Source organism: Trichoderma harzianum, assembly GCF_003025095.1.
Source record: "Trichoderma harzianum CBS 226.95 unplaced genomic scaffold M431scaffold_8, whole genome shotgun sequence".
Lineage (NCBI taxonomy): Eukaryota > Fungi > Ascomycota > Sordariomycetes > Hypocreales > Hypocreaceae > Trichoderma > Trichoderma harzianum.
In genome coordinates this window covers 1,017,425-1,039,887 of record NW_020209256.1, presented here as the reverse complement: position 1 = coordinate 1,039,887, position 22,463 = coordinate 1,017,425, and the positions used below count along the sequence as shown (strand labels likewise).

At 52.2% G+C, this 22,463-nt stretch overlaps 7 protein-coding genes across 7 annotated transcripts; 3 read left to right on the top strand and 4 right to left on the bottom strand.

The window, feature by feature from the left end:
- Nucleotides 1-358: 358 nt before the first annotated feature.
- M431DRAFT_6909 (hypothetical protein) lies at nucleotides 359-3,434 on the bottom strand (the record flags this gene model as incomplete). The annotated part of the gene is made up of 2 exons (XM_024921779.1): nucleotides 359-3,171; nucleotides 3,242-3,434. 2 exons carry the CDS (start codon nucleotides 3,432-3,434, stop codon nucleotides 359-361), a joined length of 3,006 nt encoding a protein of 1,001 aa, XP_024773047.1.
- A 3,750-nt stretch (nucleotides 3,435-7,184) lies between these two features.
- Nucleotides 7,185-8,114, bottom strand: M431DRAFT_461324 (hypothetical protein). The gene has a single exon (XM_024915357.1). It carries the CDS (start codon nucleotides 7,828-7,830, stop codon nucleotides 7,321-7,323), a length of 510 nt encoding a protein of 169 aa, XP_024773046.1. The 5' UTR covers nucleotides 7,831-8,114; the 3' UTR covers nucleotides 7,185-7,320.
- Nucleotides 8,115-8,485: 371 nt separating this feature from the next.
- Nucleotides 8,486-11,900, top strand: M431DRAFT_88607 (hypothetical protein; the record flags this gene model as incomplete). Its single annotated transcript, XM_024923928.1, has 5 exons — nucleotides 8,486-8,974; nucleotides 9,105-9,650; nucleotides 9,718-9,960; nucleotides 10,022-10,208; nucleotides 10,291-11,900. 5 exons carry the CDS (start codon nucleotides 8,486-8,488, stop codon nucleotides 11,898-11,900), a joined length of 3,075 nt encoding a protein of 1,024 aa, XP_024773045.1.
- Nucleotides 11,901-13,580: 1,680 nt separating this feature from the next.
- M431DRAFT_89036 (hypothetical protein) lies at nucleotides 13,581-13,946 on the bottom strand (the record flags this gene model as incomplete). Its single annotated transcript, XM_024923976.1, has 2 exons — nucleotides 13,581-13,747; nucleotides 13,835-13,946. 2 exons carry the CDS (start codon nucleotides 13,944-13,946, stop codon nucleotides 13,581-13,583), a joined length of 279 nt encoding a protein of 92 aa, XP_024773044.1.
- A 2,039-nt stretch (nucleotides 13,947-15,985) lies between these two features.
- Nucleotides 15,986-17,768, bottom strand: M431DRAFT_6906 (hypothetical protein; the record flags this gene model as incomplete). Its single annotated transcript, XM_024921778.1, has 3 exons — nucleotides 15,986-17,241; nucleotides 17,310-17,618; nucleotides 17,684-17,768. 3 exons carry the CDS (start codon nucleotides 17,766-17,768, stop codon nucleotides 15,986-15,988), a joined length of 1,650 nt encoding a protein of 549 aa, XP_024773043.1.
- A 354-nt stretch (nucleotides 17,769-18,122) lies between these two features.
- On the top strand, nucleotides 18,123-18,876 carry M431DRAFT_496661 (hypothetical protein; the record flags this gene model as incomplete). The annotated part of the gene is made up of 4 exons (XM_024917513.1): nucleotides 18,123-18,239; nucleotides 18,296-18,580; nucleotides 18,638-18,699; nucleotides 18,756-18,876. 4 exons carry the CDS (start codon nucleotides 18,123-18,125, stop codon nucleotides 18,874-18,876), a joined length of 585 nt encoding a protein of 194 aa, XP_024773042.1.
- Nucleotides 18,877-19,645: 769 nt separating this feature from the next.
- M431DRAFT_483513 (hypothetical protein) lies at nucleotides 19,646-21,715 on the top strand (the record flags this gene model as incomplete). The annotated part of the gene is made up of 5 exons (XM_024916127.1): nucleotides 19,646-19,800; nucleotides 19,878-20,343; nucleotides 20,387-20,628; nucleotides 20,891-20,989; nucleotides 21,400-21,715. The coding sequence occupies 5 exons, from the start codon at nucleotides 19,646-19,648 to the stop codon at nucleotides 21,713-21,715; spliced, it is 1,278 nt and encodes a 425-aa protein (XP_024773041.1).
- Between the last annotated feature and the right edge of the window lie 748 nt (nucleotides 21,716-22,463).

Below are 22,463 nucleotides of genomic sequence, written 5' to 3'. Positions count from 1 at the left end.
GAACAACAAAGTATCTAATGCCATCTACTACCTAATTACCATCCTACCCAAGCCCTGTCCGTAATGTGTCCGCACATTCGAGTAATTACAACATGATACAAACGCCGGGCGAACTGTTGAAACGCCGGGAATGCAAGTTACAGTAATGTAGTCCCAACGCTCTTTTTTTTCTTTTCTTGTTTTTCTCTTTCTTTTTGTATGAAGCACAAAAAAAACACAATGATGGATATGATATGCCAAATCTTTGTTCCCCTCCTAAACTCCTCCCGACGATACGTTGCGTTTTGGGCATGAAACGTTGCGTAAAAACTTTTTGTGTTTGTTTCAGTGGCAATCTCTCCCAGCCCAGTAACGCCCTTTAATCAATCGCTGCGAAGAAGCGAGCAACCTCCTCTAGTTCCGGATCGCCGTTGCAAAAGTCCCAGCCGACAATGACTGGTGCCTGGCTACAGCAGATGATCTTACGAGCATCAAATTGGAGCTTGAAAACGCGAGCCGGTGGGTTTTCAGCCGCCACGATGCGAGGGTGCTGCTCTGGAGCTGGTGCGGCGTCTGCCATTTCGACCGTGCCCGGCTGAGCAGTGGTATGTTCGGGTTGAACGATGGGAGGAAGCTGGGGAGGAGGCCCCTGGCCAGGAGGGATGGAGAGTTGGGAAGGCTGGGGTACAGGTGCGTGGAGAGGAGTGGAGGGATGTACATGTGATGCTGGTGCTGGCGCTGGAGAGTATGCCGACTGTCGATGGTCGCTGCTGTTTCCGCCGTTGATGTCCACCGCTGCGGAAGAAGAAGGCCCTGCCATTGCGCTGCCAGGATATCCGGGAACCAGACCTGCGACTCTCCCCTCTATGTTAAGAGGAGCTAGGATGTGGGCGTTGCCTCGAGCAATGAGGCGCTGTCTAGCCGACTGATTGTTTTGTATCGCAATCAAGCCATCCGCCACCACCTGCCTAAGGTGCGATCTGACAAACGGCGAGGGCTCCCGTTCAATCGCGGCTTGCAGATAGCCATGGTAGATGAGCACGGATGGATGGTTCGCCAGTGCCTGTCTCAGAGCCGCGACTCCAATGGGGACGACCTGGTCTATCATGGCCTTGTAGATGCGCGCCGCCTGGCTGTGCTCACCGCTTGGGTCGCGGATGGGCGACGACTGCATGCCTTGCGACACTCCGGGATGTACCGGCGACACCGCAATAGCTGCCGACGCAAGCTGAGTGCCCTGGCGATGGGCGTTGGTCAGGGCGACTTGCCTGTGTGCGGCTTCGGCGGCCTCTTCCTGGCGCAGATGGTGCGCAGGCTTCCACACACCCTCCTTATCGCGGCGCCAGATGATGATGCTCTGGTCATATGAACCGGAAACGATGCGTCCATATTTACGTCCACCGCCTCCGCCCGGCGGGACTTTGGCACCAGTCGCCTGGAGATCGGCCGGTCGAGAGCTTCCTGCGTTTATTCTCCTAGAGCGACGAATCCTCCGGTCGCCCTCATGGTCAATCTCTCCTGCCTCTACGGCCTTGAAGTACTCGGCGTCCACTCTCTTGGCCTCTGCCGCATCCTCCTCTCGGCTGTACGGCAAGTCACCGAAGCCCGCCTGCACTGTTCGGACGAGATGAGCGTGTCCTCGAAGGGAGGCCACCTTGAGGCCAGTCGGCGCGTCGAAAATGCAAACTTCGTAGTCGCTACTACCACTCACAATTCGGCGCTCATCAAACTCGACGCAGGCAATGCCCTTTTCGTGTGCTGGGATGGTTTGTGTGCAGACCTGTTCCGGCCAGTTCCATACTTTGATGTGGCGGTCGCCAGAGACAGAGACAATGGTGCTGCCCCGGACCTGTATGGCGTTGACGGCAGCGCCATGTCCCTCCAGTCTCCCGATGACAGTATAGGGGGGCTTGACAGGCAGCTCCTGGGAAAGGTCTGGTTCGTAGCCGTAGGGTTTGACGCTCATGCCGACGGGGTTGACGGCTGCATCTACCTCTCCATAGCCCAAGTCGCCGTATCGCAACGGTCGGCGGTTGAAAATCTTGATGGTTTTGTCCTTGGAAGACGTGACTAGGACGCGCTTGTCAAACCTAACGTTGAGGACAGACTCGCGATGGGCGTTTGTGATCCTCTGCACCAGCTCTCCGGTGGAAAACTTCCAGATGAAGACGTTTGAATCGCTGCTTCCAGACACCAGGATGTCCTCAGCCGGGTCTGCGTCAAATTGGAGACACAGGACGGAGCCGGTGTGGCCGGTCAGAGGCGGGCGGACCAACCGGCGTGTATGCATATTCCAAACTCTCATCGTGCGGTCTCGGCTACCGCTGACGAGGTAGTTTGCGTCGAACTGCAGGGTGTAGACACACTCTTGGTGGCCTTCCTCCGGGTAGCTAGGATGTGGTAGCACAAAGGTCTTGTACTTGCCTAGCTCCCAGTTCGATTCAAGGCGCCGCCTCATGTTATACAGGTACTTCCAGTTGATGCGATATCGCGAGCTGTTAATATCCCAAGTCCAGAGAGTCGACTTGATCATGGATGCCGTGGCGTCGCCCGCCTCGATTGAGGGCAACGCCATCTCGGGGGTGCCGCCGGGCTCTTTGCGCTTAGCTCTGCTTTCCGACGACGACGACCCAAGGCCCCGATCTACAGCCTTGCCCTTGGCGGACGAGAAGCTATCCAGGTGCATATCACCCAAGGAGGGCAGCGTCTGCCTCGACTGTAGTCCACCGGCAGACCCAAATAAGCTGGCGCCAGCACTGTTGTCGATGATGCTGGGCAGCCTGTCCTGATCCACCATCTCCAAGTCCTCATCGTCATCGTCATTGTTGAGTATGGCACGAATCTTGTTTGGGTGGTGATCCGACGTTTGCATCCTATGCAGATGTCCTATCGAGTTGCTGACGCCCGTGTTGACCCTGACCTCCCACGCATCAATCTCGGTTTGCACAGCCTTCCAGCCCTCAAGGTAGTACAGTCGCTCCCACAGCTTCCGATCCACGGCCAGGTCATACCACGCCCGACAAGTCTGCAGCACACTAACAAGGGATACGGGGTCAAGAGAGCTAAGGATCTTGAGGCAGATTTCGGCGGGAAGATGGCGGATGAAGTCGATGTAAAGTCTCGGGCTCAGGCGCTCGACGATTTCGACGATGGCAGAAGTTGGAAGCTGGTCCAGGAGTGTCATGGCCAGCTCTGCAGCGGCGGAGTCAGGTTAGGGATAAAGCTCATCGCGACCAGCACCGGGGGATGAAGGAAAACTCACTGGACTTGACGGATACGGGGAGGAGCGCGGCGTTTGCAGCCAGCCATTGCGGCAGCTCGAGGGGGGACTTGAGCGTCGCCAGAGTAGAGAGTTGGTCAGCCAGGCCGGTTGGCCCCAGAGGATCTTCGGAATAGCCTTCGTCAGGCTGGTGGGCGGGAGAAAAGGGCCCCATGGCGCTGTCTCGTCTCGACATGGTTGGGGGGGCTCAGGCTCAGCCTCGCCCAGATGTGAAGCTATCACGCTCGTTGTTTGTCGCTCGACACGGCCGGGGGATTGCGAAGCGCTGGGACGCAGACGGCGGCGCAAACTCCCATATCGAGCTCCAGCTGGCGAGGATTCGGGTGCCAATACCAATGACAGGGCGAGTTGGGCAGGCTAGGCTCGAGTGCAGTGGCAACGAGGACGAAAAAGAAATGTAAGGCAACCAGACGGGAGAGTCAGACGAATGGTCGCGCTGCTGCAGCCCGGGTTGCAGCCTGGACGGAACGACTTCCAAGTCCAATGGATGGCAGTTGAGGCTAGAACCTGAAGGCTTCCGGCGGGGATGGGCCAGTGCTGGGTTCTGCCTCCAGGCGTTGCCAGGCGTTGCCAGGCGCTGCCAGGCGCTGCCAGGCTCAGCCCGCCGAATCCCAGCGCTGTGGAAGTGCCGTAGTGCCGTTTTGGGGGGCGGGGTTTGGTTTATTCAGCAGCGCTACAGCGGGCTGAGGTACGGCCTGGGTACTGGCTGGGTACGGGGACCTGGCCGAGAGTCCGCGGTGGATGGCCTGTACTGGCAAGGTAGTGCGAGCAGGTAGAGTGCCGGACCCGTGACGGCGGCGACCGGGGCTGGCCCGTCCGTTAGTGCTCCAAAACGGCTGCTGCGGGCACTAGGAGGCAGCTGGAGCCCCTGATGTCGGAACTGATGGAACTGAGGCTTCAATCGAATCGAATCAGGGTCGAGTTGTTGGAATGGATGGAGGCTTTTCTGGCGGTTGATTAAGCTTATTTAGGATTGTAATTTCGACGAGGCGGGCGTTTGTGCTGAGTCGCGTGTAAGATGGCCACGTTTGATTTGGTTTGGTCGTTATACGAAGTACATCCAAGACGGCTTGCTGCGTCTCAAACGACGAACAGAAGTCCATTACATGTAGGTACACGCTTGCTTACCGAGCAAACGGTCACGACCCATTTCACATCCGTGAGAAAGACGTGCAGAATTGCGAATTGTTTTGTTTGCTCACGCCAGAGACTTGGCCTCCGTCTCTTAGTTGCCTGTACAAGCTCCAACTACCTACCTGTATGTGGTGCGAGCGTTCAATCTCTCTTCTCGTTGCTACCAACGCCATGCAGTGCTGTATCCCAATATCTCGGCTTCTGTCTGTGTATTTACCAAGATCTTATCCTTCGAACGGATCAGCTGCCGAGCCTTCTCCACAGCTCAAGGAAATCAACCAAGGCTACATATTGCATGTATTTACCCCATAACCAACTTCCGCACGCTCGGTATTCGTCAGCAAAAGGCAGTGCGCAAACCGGCACTGGCATGCAGCTCTAGTGTTTGTTTGTCCATTCGGAGCAAGAGATAAGGCTGATGGCTCGCAATGGTCGTTTGGGTACATGTACCTGACTTTGGGCATGCATTTTAGCTCTTTAGGCATATCGGCAACCTTTATAGACAAAGCAAACTTTAGGACTATCTGCACCTCATACACATGACCGATTCAAGAGGCACTGATTTGCAGACTGCCCGCCAAGATATGAAGGGATTGATTACGAGTACTCTGCTGTAAACAAACGCTCAGTACAGCTGCAGGGCCATCCAATTGGCTTCACCAAACTAACAACTCAGATAAGATACCGTCTCACTAAGACAACCGCTACGGGCGCGCGTTCCTTTGCTGTTGGGCCGCATGAAGGGTCTCGGTCCTAGAGCTAGTGAGATGCAGCTCAGCCCTACAATATGACCGTCTCAACTCGTCGTTGCACCTGTTCTCCACCCCTGATTTCAGCTCTTTGCCGGGGGGGTTTTTTTTTCTCTTCTGCTTTTCAATTCGCAGCCATGGAACAGCTCCATATTCTGCAGAGTAAAGCCCATTGACGTCAGTCGCCATCTTTCAACCCGACGGAAATGAGGTGGCTGGCTGGCGATGTGACGGTGAACAAGATACGATCTTTCACCGCCGTTGTACAAATGCCAACAAGCCGAGAAGACGTAATACTATCTGTTGCGAATCCACAAAAAAGGCACTCATGTGATCAGGTTGAAATCCATTGGGATTCATACGATAGCAATTCAGGTACAGGACGGAGTAGCTACAGCATGTTAGGGATGTTCAGCTGAAAGGAGGCTGATGATCCCAGCTCCGGGTAGGCATTACAGTTGGGACTTGGCATCTGAACTGGCTTTTGACAGGAGTGCCTGCACGGAGTACCTAGTGCTATCGAACTCGTACGTAGGTCAGTTTCCCAATCGGCCGTTTTGCCTCGCTTGCGTCAGGGCAGCCCAGCAGAAGTTGCTCCCCAGTGGTGGATTAGTTTGTTTATACGTGAGCGTGAAATGTGAAATGTGACGAGCTCTGAACATGGGGTTGCCAGGCCTATTTCTCCGAGTAGAGAGCCTTGAGCGTGCGTTGAGCTACTGTACCTAGACTGCAGACGATACTACTATTGTTAGATTGGCGTCTCCTTTTTTTTCTTCCCTTGCCGAGAGCTGTACGGCTGAGAATAGCTAGACGGACGGATGCATCAACATGTATTCAAGAAACATTACCGGTGCAACCTCAGACCAAGGCAGCCTACAGGTACCTAATGAAGGAGCAGGGCATGGCGTACGAGGCGTACCGTAGATTAGACGATGTGATAACATGCGTATGTCTAATCAATAGCAATCCATAGAACGCCCAAGAGCTGGAGCTGGAGCTGGCGCTGCTCGTGTATGTGCCTAGCCGCATCATGAGATATCGGAACCCGTAAACAACTGGTAAGCAAGCAAGCAGAGAGCAGCGGTGAAAACGGCTAGCCAAGAAGGGACCTGGAGCTACCACGATGGCCTAGTCGATTTGATCACAGCAATGTTTTGTCGTGAGCCAATGCACGGGAGATTGCTACGAGAAGTGTGACGATGCGGATGGCCTCGTGGGCAGTGCTGAGACGCGGGCCGTTGACGCAATGCGACGTCGTGGGCGGTTTTGTTGGTTCAACAGCCGCCGGTGGGTGCGACTGAAACAGATGGGAGGAAGCATGTGAGAAGGGGGAACTGGCCGTTTGTTTTCAATGTTGTTTATTTGTGAGTGTTTTGGTTGGCTGGTTGGTTGATTGGCGGGAAGAAGAGTTTGTCTCTTGTTTGGTTGACGTTGTGTGAGGAGTTAGAGCCAGTTGTTAAGTCATGAATATTGACATTTGAAGAGAAGTTGTTAGTTGATTCATATTGATACAAGCCACTGCTCTCTATTGTCATCATTATCATTCTTATCGCCGTTCCGTGGCGCCAGACAACAGACATTCAACACAAGGCATGATTTCTCAATTTCCCTCTGGTCGTCCCATTTTAGCCTGGCCAGGCCTAGCGCCAGCTCTGGCCATTGTGAAACAAGACACCGGCGCACTTGTGCATGCCACCAGACCCAAGGGTGCTAGGCAAGTACTGCTACTTACATCCGTGGGCGCTAGCTGCAGCCAGCCCGAGTCCTTGGTACAAATCGCTGCAGTCTCGCCGTTGCCGCTGCCACGGTGGCAAAAACGGCGCGCTGGCACAAGACATTGGCTGCTCCAACCACCCGCAGCAAGGGAAACGAAAGGCTATCATCACTAACAAGGGAAAATACAAATCTTCAGCTGGAAGAGAACACATTGAAGGCAAAGAAAAAAAAAAGGAAGAAAAAAAGGGTCCCGAAGCGCCCCCCTCCTCTGCAGCCCCCCCCCAGTTGAACCCCCTGATTTCGAAGCCCAGCACCGCACAAAGTCTCCGCGCTAAGCCGCCCTGAGCGCCTGTGGCCCCCCCAATCGTCCCAATTAGCAGCCCCCCAGAGCCTGTAGATCAACTGATGCCTCCAAAGGGCCTGATACTGTACTCGTACTTGTACTAACGTGCCCTCAATTGCTCATTGGTACCTGAGCCCGAGTATCTGCACACCACTGCGCCCAGCAGCCGGTACCGTCCCCGGCAGTACCCCATAACAGTCGAGTCGAGCCTGTCCCATCTCCAACTCTTTGTCAGGACAGCCTCTTAACTCTTCCTCTTCTTCCCTTGCCCCTTTACCTCCTGATCCTGCTGCCTCTGCAGCCTCGGCGTGCAACTCGTTAACACCATCCCCGCACACCGACTGCATAATATCCGACCGGCAGATCGCAACAGTAAAACTGCGCTGACGAGCATCGCCCTCCAGAGCCAGGGGGGCCCTTTCGATACCCGTCCGAATCCTGACACTGTTTCCCCCCACCAGCAGTGCAAAGCCGTCTCGAGACGTTGCGCCGTTTTGCCATCGCCTTAAACCCGACGAAACGCTCCGTTTAGAGTAGAGAGAAGAGAACAAGAGAAAGAAAGAATATCGTACAAGACAGAGGGAGAGATAGAACGACACTGTTAGAACGCCCACAGCCAAGCCGGCCATATAGAGAGAGATAGAGACTTAGAGACCGGGAGCGATCACGATACACGTACACGTACACGTTTCCCGATTCACCGACGACCAAACACTCCGTCACATCGTATCCTCTCTTGCCGACTCAACTGCCCTCTCGACAGCCTCGTCGAGACTCGAAACTCAGCCTCCCCGTAGCAGGTCAGCCCGACTGCGGCTCGTGAGGCTCTTACCAGCGCTTGAGCTGCGACGTCCAGTAACTCCCCTGGCACCGGCCAGACGCAGAAACGACAGGTCGCCGACGGCAGCAATCCATTGAGACAGGCCCTTCGCGTTAAATGACGTGAATCCGTGCTCATTAAGGATCCGCAGCCCACGGACAGTCTTCCGCAAGAAACTCGTTCGCCAAAACCCCCGCCTTCGGCCTGGACCCCCCCTGTTTCCTCCTCTTCTCTGCTTCAACCCCGTCCCCGACTTTTCTCACGCTCGCCCGAAGCCGCTCTTCGTCCCTGGAACTGACCTGACCTGACCTGACCTCGACCCTCAACGACCTGCAAGCCCTAGATATCGGGCCCCCGACGGATGGAGTAGAGAGGTCATGGCTCATGCACCCCTGCTCAGAACCAACACGGCCCCGGTCTTCCAGTCTCATCCAAACGGAGCGGGCGCTTTACCACAACAAAGTATGAGCAGCAGTGCGCCGCGCACTAGCCAGCTGTCTGGATCAACAGCCTATGCTGGATCTTCAACGTCGCTCACCACACTCAATAGCGACATGACGGTGGTTGCCAATGGCCCGGTTGTGGCCACCAGCAACATCATCAACCAGAAAGCCGACGCCTCGCGATCCCTCTACCAGATATGCATCTCCCTCAAGCAGCGCCTAGCCCAGGTGCCGGGCTTCGAGCCCTTCCTCGAGCATCTCGACCCGACAGATCCAGTTGACCCCCTCTGGAATCTCTTTCGCTCTGGCTATCCGCTCCTCGTCATTTACAACACGCTACAGCCGGCAGAGCCGCTGGCCATTGACGATGCCAATGCCAATGCGTCCGACTCCAAAAAGTCCAAAATCGCAATCTTCAAGTTTGTCCAGGCCTGCCTGAAGGACCTCCAAGTGGCGTCTTCCGATTGCTTTGTCATTACTGATTTGATGGGCAACGACACGAGCGGTTTTGTCAAGGTATGCTTTCCCCCTTAAGTTTTAGTAGGATAGCTTGTGTGTGTCTCTGGCGCATAGTGCCTCGTTTTACACCAATTTTTCGTCATTTTCCTATCCTTCTTTTCAGCCTTCTAACGCCCAACAGGTTACCCAAGTCGTTAACTACGTTCTTGACCTTGCGGAACAGCGCGGATACCTCCTTCAGCTGCAGCCCTATCCCGATGGCGAGCCTACTGAGGCCGGTGCCGGCTCCAAAATGACATATCGAGATCACGTCGTCAAGGAACTCGTCGATACCGAACGAAAATACGTCCAGGACTTGGAGAATTTGCACGACTTGAAGAAGGCCTTGGAGCAGAAGGGAGTGATTCCCGGTGACGTTGTCCACCAGATTTTCCTCAACATCAACTCCATCCTCGATTTTCAACGCCGCTTCCTGATTCGAGTCGAGACCACAAACTCCATGCCTGCGGTCTCTCAGCGATGGGGCCAGCCTTTTGTTACACACGAAGAGTTTTTCAGCATCTATCAGCCCTTCATCGCCAACCAGCGCAAAGCGGCGCAGATTGCGAACCAAGTTTTCGACCAGATCCAGCAGTCCGACCACCCCGTCGCCGCCGACTTTAACACTTTGGATGGTTTCCTCCTGAAACCCATGCAGCGTCTAGTCAAGTATCCACTGCTGCTCAAGGTACGTGCTAATTAAACTCTACCTCTAAAAAGTATTTATGCATGTTCCTCTATTAACTCGCCATTAGGATCTGGCCAAAAAGACGGAAGAGCAGGAGACAAAGGAGGATCTTCTTGCCGGATGCGAGGCTGCCGAACGCGTTCTCCAGAAAGCCAACGAGGCCGTTAACCGCGACCTTCTCGACGATGCGCTGGAGGAACTCATAACCAGAGTTGACGATTGGAAATCACACAAAATTGAGTCGTTTGGAAAGCTGTTATTACACGGTGTCTATGGTGTCATCACCGGCAAGAGTGAACAAGAGAAGGACGTACGTACACAGGCATCTCCCGTGCATCTCCCGACAAACAAAAAGCTAACCGTGTCCCCAGTATGAAATTTATCTGTTCGAATGCATCCTTTTATGCTGCAAGGAAATATCACCAAACAAGAGCAAGGACAAGAAGGACAAGGCCCGACAGCAGGGCCCAAAGACGAAGAACAAGAATGCCAAGCTGCAACTCAAGGGCAGAATCTTCATGACCAATGTTACCGATGTTGTATCATTGTCAAAACCTGGTTCGTATACTCATCTTTTTGGGCAAAGGCGGATTTTTTCCGCTCCTTCTTTTTGGCATCTAGCTGACATTTCTTTTCTCAGGTTCTCATAGTGTTCAGATCTGGTGGAAGGGAGATCCCGGTGTCGAAAACTTCACCATCAAGTTCCTCACGGAGGAGATGATGAAGAAATGGGCCAACGGCTTGGAGACGCAACGTAAGGAGAATGCGCCACGGGCCGCCACAAGTCCAGACGACAACCCTACCGATTTCGCTTGGACACGAGACCAGGCCGGCGGGCTCGAAAACCCCTACCTGCAACAGGAAGACGATGACGACGACGACTTGGGACCCGCGACCGCTCCTGCTCAGTTCCCGATGCCAGCATCCTCCTTCGGAGGCTCGATCCCTCGAACTGCTTCAAGCTCCAACCTGAGAGACATGAGGCAGCGCTCGGTAACGGCAGAGACCTCTCAGTCTCTGGCTAGCATCGCAAGAGCCCCCCCTCCACGATTCCCATTGCCAATGCCACCACCGCCACCTGCTCCCCTTAGCCTCCAGACTGCAAGCAGCATGACCGTTCCGTCGCCGGGAGTCCGTGGAGGGGACAGCTACTTTTCCCCCATTGGTGATTCGCCTGCGTCTTCTCGAACCAGCACGACAAGCGGCATGTTCCCACCAACCAGCTACCCATTCCCAAAGACGGGGACTCCCCAGCCCGGATGGGATGAAAACAACCGCTACACAGCACCGGCGATGCCCCGTGCCCCGTCCCGGGACGGCACACCCCCTACTGGAAGAAACCCTCGCGGCCCTTCTCTTCCTCCCATGGCCATCCAGAATGTCAACAGCGCCCTGAACAACGGCAACAACGCCAACGGGCAGCAGAGGAGCCGCTCATACAGCACGCCCGATGTGAATGCCCAAGGCCAGCGGCGCCAGCCCAGCCAGGGCAGTATCCCTGCTGTACCCGGTATTCCCATGCATCTTCACCCTGCGCACGACAGCTCCATCCCGAGATCGCAAACCGGCTCTCCCCGAAACGATGCGCCCGCACCGCTACGGACGAGCACGCAGAGCCCAGGCAGCCAAGGCCCGCGGATGCATAAGCACTCTCACTCGGGCAGCGTGGGCGGAACCATGGCTCAGTTCCCTACTCAGCCGATATATCCTCGACAGGCTACTCCTGGACCTCCAAACGGCACCAATGGCCTTCGTGTTGACCCTGCAGTGGCCAACTCAAGGACCGTATCGCCCTCTCTCGGCACTGCAACCATGTCTCAAGGTATGCTTGCTCATCACGGCATGATACCTCAGGGCATGATGCCTTCCGGCATGTCTGGGGGTATTCCAAACATGCCGGGTATGCCAGCCAATGGACTGGCAAGCCCCGACGTGGCCCTGCCGACGCAACTCAAGGTCCGCGTCACCTGCGACACTGGAAACTATGTCACCCTTGTCGTTGCCTTCAATATTACTTACCAGTCCCTGGTTGATCGGATTGATGCCAAGCTAGCGCGGTTCACGACCAGCAGCATCGCACAGGGTGCGCTAAAGCTACGTTATCAAGATGAGGACGAGGACTTTGTCACTATCGAAAGCGACGACGACATCCAGATTGCCTTTATGGAGTTCCGCGACGGCATGAAGAATGCCTACTCCGCCGGCGTAGGAGAGATAGAGCTCTTCTGCGTCGGCGACATGGCGACTTAAACTATCTGCACACCAGCATTCCTTATTGGAAACCAGAGCACGCCTCTATAGATGGAGGCGCAATTTACCGGGAAAGCATATTTATCCTACGGACTACCACAGACGATTCGCATGTTTTGGTGTATTAGAACCATTGCATAACAGCAAATCTTTTTCTTTTTCTTTTTCTCATATTTTAGAATGGCACGAGCTGCCATCATATTGACGACGGTCCAAGGCCCAAACAAAAGATACCTCTCGAAATCATCATATAGACACGACACCACACGACATGTGCGATCATGACCAGTTTATTTTATGCTATTTATTATCATCAGACTCCAACTCAGGTCATTCTTTCGCACCTACTCTCCGACGTTGCCGATGGCCCGTTGCCATTTCTGTTTACCTTTTTTGGCTCGAACTTTGAAGAAGAAAAATAAAAAGACGCACAAGATTTGCTTATGCGATGGACATTCATATCTAAACAAGCGCCGGCATCACAAGATGCAACAAATACAATCTAGCGAGAACAAGCTATAGCCGAGGGCGACTCAGCGATACACTCTTTCCCACCGAATTTTTCCTTTTCTTTTTTTCGCACCCCCCTTTTTCTTTTATCCTCCTCCTTACTACAACTATTATTATTATTGGGAATACACTATTTTTTTGAGTTGAGCTGAAGTGCAGATTTTATCCAAGCTCTTTTCTCTTTACCATCATTTCATGGGATTATATGGCGCTAGTGACAAAGACGGGAGGTTTATAGGAGAAATGAGAAGGCTATTCACTTTTTATTCTTTTTTTTTTATCTTTACTTGTTTGGGCGGATGATTTGGTTGTCAGTGTTTTTTTGTTTCCCCCTATGCATACTGATTTTTTGGCTTTGTTTTTTTCTTCTTCTATTAGTTCTAGTCTTTCTGCGTTTCTTCGCCTCCTATGCTTTCTCTTTCCATGTTGAGATGATGGGTTTTCGTTGTTGGATGTTTTTTGTGTTTTCTAGTATTGGATAGACAGAGGGGATGATGGTGCAAACAGAGATGGTGATGGAAGTATTTGCGTGTGCTGTGCATTGTGAATGGTGAGAGATGGAATGGACTCCCTTCATGCGTGACTTGAAATGTGGCGGGGTATTGTTGATGTTTTGGGTAAGAAGATGGCAGAAATTGTAGATTCTCACATGGAGGATACATTTATTGTTCAATCTTTATATAAGATGGAGTATTCCCATCAGAATATCTATTTGCGTCTGCTACTCGTACATGAACGCTCTATCAGCCCTCTCCTTTTTGCCTTTTATAGCATCCTTTTTTATGTCCAGATCTGAGTGTGTTGTACATTTTTATTTTTTGATATCGTCCCATCCCAACGCCGGTGAAAAAACCTCGCCTTATATCCTTGCTTCTTATTGCCCCTCCCCCTCCTCTTTGCTGGTGGTTCGTCAAAAGTTCGTCGTGTGCTGTGATGTGCGCATTTTCCCTCTCGAGGCAAGATTTCTTGCTCTGTTTATTTGAGAAATGATCGTCCTTCTTTTATAAAGTGTTTGGCCTCTGAGTATTTGAGCGTGGAAATCCCGAGTTTGAGAGCATTACATCCACTCTCGAATCATGCGATGCGCAAAAATTCTGCTCCTTGTTGCAGAGACATGGCCAATGCCTCTCTAACCTTTCCCCCAAATCCAGGTCTTTCCAGCTTTTTCTTTTATTTCTGCTTCCGCGGGCTCGTGACGTACTTTTGCATCCGGGACAGGTGGTAGTTGATCGTGTTCGCGGGGGCCGGCGGCGGAGGGGGTCCGTCCATGCATTTGCGGAGCTGGTTCTCGATGGCGGCGCATCCGGCGGCGTTGTAGCCTGCAGAGGCCCAGCATGCTGCAAATTGAGTCAGCAGACTACACCAAGGTTGAGATTTTTCTCACTGCGAGAGAGAGAGAGAGAGAGAGAAGGGGAAAGAATTACCGAGGACGCTGGACATGATGGCGATGCAAGGGTTTTCGGGCTGGCGCTTGGGATTGTGGACGCGCAGCGTCTTGAGGGGGGGGAGGCGGATGGCCTTGGCGCTCCCTGACATGGTGGGCGAGTTTTGGGAGGGATTTGGGGAGCGAGCGAGGCTGGAGAGGGAGAGGTGAGTTGTGGTGAAGCTGGTGGGTTTGGGGCATGTAGATGGTCTGAGAGAGGCTATCAAATGTTTGGAGGGGCGTCACGGGATTGCGCACGTGATGTGTATATGGCATGTTCACCCACATGGAGGATTGGAAGCAGATGGATGGTGATGGTAATTGCTCTTCTTTAATTATAATTTTCTCCCCTTCTAGTAGTTGAAGAGATATGCTTATTAAATGTTGTAGTTGCGAAATTTGGTAACTCATTAACAATCGTGCTGCCAATCTCGTTCCGGTTGTGACAGCTCTCATGTCGTGTCTCCACGATGGCTTCTCTAATTGAGGAAACCACCATTAAAATGGAAACATTTTATCCTCCTCTTGAAAGAAGTCAGAGATGGATACAATATTCTAATATATGTAATCGTTGGACTCGTTCTGGATTCAGCAGATGCAACTTTTTCCCCTTTGTCACTCTTCTATATAGCGCCGATAAATGCAGCTTGGATCGAAGCGAGCTGTCAATGCCAAGTTGTCATAGTTACAAGGTTATAGACCAAAATAAAGCTGCCAACAGTACCTATATATAAAGAGAAAAGGTCAATATCTTCAATAGTACCTCCCTGGGTATATAATTTTTCTGACCAGGTACATGGAACTTCGTGTACAGAAATGCCTGATGCATGAATCCTAATGGTTTGACGAGGAATCTAGAAAGCCGTTACTCGTAAGTATCAAGACTTCTTACATTCCAGGTGCTATGAGAGAGTAATTGTCCTCGATAACCCGAGACGCTCCTCTTTTGATCCTTCATACCCTATAGATCCACTCGCCGTCGTATATGAAGCATAGCTTATCAACCTCTATTAAACGGCGACACATAGTGTAGATACCGACGAGGAAACAGAAAAATTGGAAGATATGCTTCAAAAGACAGTTGATTCGGTGGCCTCAGTTCACATATAATGTGCCTTGTCTTCAGGGACAGAATCAGACCTTTACAGGACCAGTTCTACATGCAGGCCATACCCTTGAGTGCCAGCGTTGCCCAGCTTTACTAAAGCCATCTGCAGATGTCTAGTATCACGAGCCCTGCCCCAAGTGCTCAAAATTCTGTAAACCGGTGCAGGATTTTATATACCATATTGAGACAAAACTAAAGTTGAAAGAGAAAAAGGGGTGAATCATTCTCAAATAGTATCAAAAAGAAGTTCAAAGGATCGTCCAGTTGCGTATATCATTCTCAATGGTTACTCAATGGACCGACAAGCCGAGAATCAGCATGCCCATATCCCAGCATCTACGGTCAACCCTGGTAATTTAACCGATGCGACTATATCCAGATATCCAGCCCATTTCTCCCTTAAAGATTTTTTTTTTTTTTTCCGGCAGGGACTGAGGATACAAAAGTCGAGACATCTGGAAACATATCGTAAACTAATGCCCCAGATGACAGCAGGCCAGTTGCACAAGCACAAGTACCAGCATTGTGAACTGGGATTAGGTTCATTTACTATGCAGGTTATAGATGAGATCATGTTCTCACAGGATTCTGCTTGATTCATGTCAACTGATATGATTCAAGATGTGGCATTGGGAAGCTGAAGCCTTGCGGAGTTGGAGACTCAAGTCTACAGTATGTAAAATTGGACATGAGCGCGTTAGCCATCTGGTGGTTTGAGGTTATGGGGCTATGATACTCGAGTTATAATGTATTTTTGTAAGTTACGCTTTGAGCATACGGATTACAAGCCGATTCATTATTCTCAAGTCATTCATCATGTGTGTCATCACCATGAAACAGTTGTGTATTGGAAGCCCTGCTGTCAACAGCGGCTATGAAGCCTTTATGCATCCATATAACCTGGACAGAGAAACTTCAAGATCCACATGAAAAGATCACCGTGGCTACTTTAACTATGCCTTTTCAACGCCAATAACAACAATGCGCACACAAAGCCCATGAAGCACCAACGAGAGAGAGATCTCTTCTGCATGTACTTTTCCATCATCCCACTACGTCAAACTTTTCGTCATCGCCCTCGGCCATGTCCACGTCGGCTGCTGGCCTAGAAGTGAAAGCTGCCCAACCGGTTCGCACAGGCACATTGGATGTCTCAGTCTTGACTGGCTTCGCTGCTGGCTTTGGTGCCGCTTTTGCTGCTGGCTTTGGGGCTGGCTTTGCTGCAGGTTTTGCTGCTGGCTTCGCTGCGGGCTTTGTGGCCCTTGCGGCCCGAGGTGTCGGCTTCGCTGGCTTCACTGGGGCAGCAGGCTTTGGCGGCTCTTCTTTGACCTCTTCCTCTTCCTCTTCCTGCTGCTCGCCCTCTGCTTCTTCTCCGCCTTCTTCCTCTTCACCGTCGTCTTCCTCATCGTCTTCATCATCATCGTCTTCATCATCGTCGTCGTCGTCGTCATCGTCAGAGGAGCCAGATCCCTCACTCTCACCCTCACTACCAGGATCATAGTCTTCTTCGTCCTCGTCCTCGTCATCTTGTAGCTGCTGCTCAGCCTCGAGTTGTGCACGTTCCAACTCCGTCATGCCGTCTCCTCCCTCGGCGGCCTCAGCATCGCCGTTTTCTGCGTCTCCTTCCTTCTTCTTGGGGCCTTTGTTCTCGGCCAGCTGCAACTTCGCCTTCCTCTGCTCAGCCATGCTCCTGTCTTGGAGATTGTTCATCTTGATGTAATCGTCAATGCCGCCATAGTTTTGCTGGTCCAGCATCCCAAACTCCAGTTCTTCCGTATTGCCATCCTCCTCGGTGAAGATTTCAACCACTATGTTGAACGTGATTTGAAGAATGTTGGTATAGCTGATTGCGGCAATGCGATTGGTAGGAATGAAGATGAGCGGCTTCTTGAATCCCCACAAGATGCCGTTTTCAAGAAAGAAGAGGTAGCCATCCTTGGAGCCCCTGAAGCCACTAACATGGACTGCCGTTTCGTTGGGTCGATGAGGTTGGCGAACCATGCTGCGGAACTTGTTTGGATCGGCAGAGACAATCTTGACAGCACTGCCGGCTGCCTGTAATCGCTTGGTCAGGGCCCAGTGGAACAAGGACTTGTAAGTATCTGATACTGCAGCCGCAGCCCCGGCTTCGGATCCCCCAATAGTTCCCTGCTTCGGAGCAGTGGCGGGAACAGTGAAGACGAATGGCTCAGCGGATGGGGGAGTGCCTGTCTTGGGGGGTAAACAAGTTCCTTTGGGGAAGAGAATGTAGTTGTATTGAACCTGGGCCTTGTCGGGCACGGGAAGATAGAAGGCATATTCTGTCAAGTTTGTCAGTAAAAAAGACGTATCATTGTTGTTTTGGGGGATCTGAATGAAGAAGACATACCAATATCTCTCCACGCATAGCTGACGCCTGGGAGGGGAGCTGTTGTCCCAGGGGCTCTAGCATATAAGTGATTTGAGGTGAAGCAAATCTCCAGCTTTTTCCTCTGCGGAACCGATACAGAAATCTCCTTGATCTCCAAGAGAACCGCCTCGTCTGCCGCATTCGACAGCGCTACCTGGCTGCTTGGGCTGCCATTTGCCTGCTCAGCGCCGACCTTCCTCCTCTTCTGCGCCGGCTCACCATTCTCTTGCAATCGTTCGTAGACGTGATCGGCAATGTCATTGAACAGGGCAATTCGTCCAGGGGAGTCTAGGGTATCGATTAGCAATTTGATTCGAGCTGAGTCTTTGGCTCTGGGCATGCAATGTATATACCTGCAGCCTGGTTGATCCTGGCGATGATGTCTGGCCGAGACTGGAAGATGGCGTCGATCCGCTTGGAATTGAGTGACTGTGCCATTTTGATGCAGCGAGGGGATTTACAGCCAGGAAAAAATTCGCTGCAATGGAGGCGAATCGATGGCAGAATCAAGTCGCGTTTGAGGCTTCAGCTTCAGATTATTGCCGTCCACTGACGCGACTTTGCAGCTGCAGCGACGTCAGGTGATTAGTCATCCGGCCGCCAGCATCTCCCCGCCACAGCTATTGGGAGGAGCGTTTGAGTCTCAGGCAACAACTTAGACAAGCAGTGCGTCTATCAAGTCTATCACTATCAAAGCATCTCATCTCAAAATACCCGCTGATGAATTCATGATACATACACCGTCATAACGAGGACGAGCAGCAGCTGCATCTCTGCTGGACACTCGCAGCAATGGCGGCGCCTTTCCCCAACCTGTACACACACCGAAAGGTTGCCGAATCGGCCGCCAAAGCCTGTGATATCTGCTACAAGCCCAGCTCATCGGTGCTCATCACGCCCGATAAAAAGGTACCTCCTCAGTCTAGATCCCCGGACTGGCACATGGCTTAACGCGGCTGGCCTAGGACTTCTTCTACATCTGCCCTCTCCACCTAAAGGATCGGTACTTTTGCACTCCCAAGATTGATGAAGAGGCCATCAAGGCCAAGCGGGAGAAGGACTTGGCCGAGGAGAAGGACAAGTTGATGAAGGAGTACCAAGAGAAGCAACGCAAGAAGAAGGAGAAGGAGAAGGAAAAAGAGAAAGAAAAAGACAAGGACAAAGAAAAGGATGAAGGGAAGGACAAAGACAAAGAAAAGGACAAGGACAAGGACACAGATAAAAAGGAGACCAAGGATGAAACCGAAGCAGTAAGTTGTGCCTGGATGAAAGCGTTGGTTGACAAACAAGTGTTGACAAGATATCAGGACAAGAGTGGTACAGAGACTCCCAAAGAGGAAGACGAGCCTCGCGTCTTTGAACTCAAGATGTAAGTGCTTGTACAGGAGCTCGTCTTACTTGTCATCATACTCATACCATATACAGCTCCTTCTATCAACAGCGTCTGCAGCGTAAACGCCAAGCCGAAGCCGCCAAAAGGGACCGCGAGAGAGCATCCCAGCCCAATTACTTCCCATCTGTGCCAACCGAGCCACCAAAAAAGTAACTCACAGCTCATCACGCGGGTCGAGCGGGATCATCTCTCATCGTCATCTTCTTCCCTGCGGCCCCCATGGCCCAACCTGTCATGACAAATTATTTTCAAAACCCCGTTGCATCAGCTTGTCGAGTGCCATTCGCCTTTTCCCGCTCTGAGTAGACACATTGAAGGGAGTTGCGACATTGACAAAAGGCCACACCCGGTATCTCCGACGCTTCGGTCCCCTAATTTGCTAACGATTAGCGCATTTGTCCGCAAATTCCTATTGCTTCACATCTTCTCTTCATCGCTCCGAGTAAATCATGTCATTTTTACTCCCAGTTGACAATATTCATCCTCATCAAGTCAGATGTTCAGCATAGCTGAAACATGGCTCAATTGCCCGCTCTAGCGGCAGTCTCGCGCCAAGAAGAGGGCGTGCAAACAGGCCATGGTGAGCAGTTCTCGTCAGCATCTCATTTCCATCTCCAACAGGGCCAAGAATAGAGATTTAAACGCAATTAATACGAAGTAACCAATCATCAAGTCTGCTGATGGAAAGTTTCTTTTTCAGTAATAACAAAAAACCTGAAGAGCATGGTGACGAGTGTTTGGTTCGGTCCCGAAACGGAGTTCTCAGTTGCCTCGCTGACATCGACTACCAAATCGGGAGTCTTGCTAACTACGGAAGCTGGTGATCGATCCGTCTGAAAGCTTACTTGTATTACGGAGTAGCACTACTTGTGCAATACAGCGCATAGCTGCAGTTCGTGACAGATGGGGAGCCTAAAGCAACATGATGGTGGCAGCTTTACTAGTGCTTACACTTGCGGTGTCCCTACAGCTTTCCCAGCTGCATCTTTCTGCCACTGTGGTTCCAGCCAGGGCTGAAATTACACGCCCTCCACAGGATGAAATTCCGCAGAAAAGGGAAAAGGAAGCTGGAGGGGGGTGTGGTGTGCCCTCTCATCCACTGATTTGCTATTCTCTTTTTTTCTGCATCATATGATTGTTGATCCCCAGAGCAGAGCGGTCCAAGAACGAGGACGACCGGCGTTCCACGGAAAAGGCTCCGAGGCGAGGCTGCGGGCGTCGAAAGATGATGAGTTGCAGGAGCTCCAATTATGGCCATCGGCGACCACAAGACAAACTCTAAAGCCTCTTGGTCCCCGATTCCCACCAGAGGGGCTTTACGACCTGTCAATTTCAAAGCGCAAGGCTCAGAGGGCAATCAATACTCGTACTAGGCCAGTGAGGCCCGGGCACGATGATGGAGTGGCTGCAGAGGACTTACAGGTACGACTCCGTACGAGTACCGAAGGTGCGTCCCAAGAAACTTGGCCCATGCGCATTGCCGTCGCTCTCGCTTATGGATGTACGAGTATGCTACGGGTTACAGTCCAGCCGGCGGACGGAGAGAACTTCGGAGGAGTGCTGTTAGCATCCTTCCAAAGCTGTCTGTCTGTGAGCGAGCCCGGTGCCAGCTCCATGCCTGTCTGTCTGTCTGTCTGTCTGTCTGTCTGCACACATGCACCAGCTCAGTCAGCACATCTCGCAATCAGATTCATACACCCCTCCCCGCCAGCCAGGCCAAACTGAAATTGAAACCCCCCCGTTGCCGTCGACAGGTAGCAATGCTCATTGTGCAACCCTGCTTGGCGTGCTGACATGGAGACGTCGACGATGCCCTTTCCGGCTGACTCTGCATACACTGGTGCTAGTTGGAGCAGTATTAGCAGTACAGTACGATACCACTAAACTCGGTACTCCGTACTCCTGGTATGCTGTAATCTGGGGAGTTTTTGGGATCTGCCATTCCATTGTCCCGCACTCTGGCGGCTGTTTCAACCATTGGCTGCCAATCTGGCGGCGGGACTTGGCACATGCCGTCGCAACTTTTGCCCATTTGCAAATTGGTCGCTGTAGCGCCTCACCAGCCAATCACCAATGTCTAAGTATCCGTCTTCTATCTCGGAGCTCGCCTTTATTACCAAGAGTCTTTGTCATTTTCTCCCCTCGCCCTTGAACTCCTCGTCTACAGCTCTACAGGTACGATATCCCTGAGAAGACTCAGATTTCAGGCTCCTGACAAGGCTCTCATCATTACCGCCGACCAGATCATGTCAGTCAGTCAACGGCAGTGAGCACAGAAACTCAAATCCAGGGCCATGCGCGGTTGCTAATTTACCCACTTGATTGGTAAGAATGTGGTGGACAGATTAGCTGACCCGCGGGTCGTGCTCTACGGATATGTTACGCGGTTCAAGCATCCAGAGGAGATGGCCATGGGGGGAAAGGGCCTGCAGAGATTCACGCCCTGCGAGGGCCCGTGCATGACCCATTACCAGCCTCTCTGTGTCGGGGGAGGCGTTGAATACCGTTCTGATGGACGGGCGTGAAGACGTGGCCTTGTGGAGGTGCAGCATGTTGTCCCCGTCACACGGTCCGAGCTGTCATCGATGGCAGACGATTCGGTGCATTATTGAAAGGACCCTGAAAGGAGACTCCCTTGGCCGGTACATTTATCGGCCGGCTAATTCTCCATCTTAGACATGGAGACGAAGATATGGTCCTGGGTTGCGGTGGGCTACTAGCTTCATGCAAGCGAAGATTGAAACAAGACGGGCTTGAACCTTTGGAAAGGGATCTCCTCTGGTTGTCTCTGGCTTTTTCCTCTTTGGGATCAGACAGATCACTCGCGTTGGCCCCAAAATTACCCCCCTGGGACTCAGTTGGAGTTGACTTGTCTACCTATGCCCCCGTTTGGAATTTTGAAATTCAAGTTGCTTACGCCAGCGGGTCATGCGACAAAGCACCTCAGGATCGATCGCAAATAGTTGCTGAAACAGCTACTGTGTGCCTCTAGGTTTATCCTTTCGGGAGGACCATCGCCCAGGAATGCAATGCAGGTCGCCCAGAAGATCGAGATTTCATGGGGGAGAAGGGAACAGGCCCTAATTGCCCGCACTGCATGGCGAATGGGACACACGCACACACCCCCTTTGCGCCTCCGGGGTCACCGACGATCCCAACTGCGTGGTTTCATCGGATCCTGGTGGCTTTGTAAGACGCCTCCAAGGCAAAGAAAAGGACTCGGGGGGGTTAGGTAATACGCTTGCGCGAGGAGGCTTGCTGTTAGGCCAGGTTCAACTAAGCGACCATGAGAGAATAAGCAGGCAAAAGGGAAAGTTTCTAGAAAAGAGACAAGGGTTCCAAGACTAGCTCAAGGGTGCCTCGAAAGCCCAGCGGACTTGAAGAGTAATATCGTCACTGTTACTGTTGTCAACAGAGGGGTGTGTTCTGTTTTCGGGAAATCGGGCAAGCCCTACTCGGTAGGACTCGACGGCACTTTTTTTCGGGACTACATCGTGGACCTTGGCAATGATGAAGGATGAGAGAAGCGAGACCAGAGATGAGAGAGTTGCGATGATAATCTCACGGCTCCAGGAACCAGACTCGCCCGGGACATGGTACTTCCGGCAGGATTATCAAACAAGCGTGGCTCTGGCGCTCGCTGCTTGTCTTAGCTTCACACCCAATCACGAATCAGGCCCTTTTTATTCTGTTGCCTGGAGCGAAGTCATATGATGTTTTTGCAACTCCCGTTCCAGACC

Coding starts and splice junctions, on each gene's coding strand:
- M431DRAFT_461324 (XM_024915357.1), bottom strand. CDS start 7,830: ATGGCCGGCTTGGCTGTGGGCGTTCTAACAGTGTCGTTCTATCTCTCC.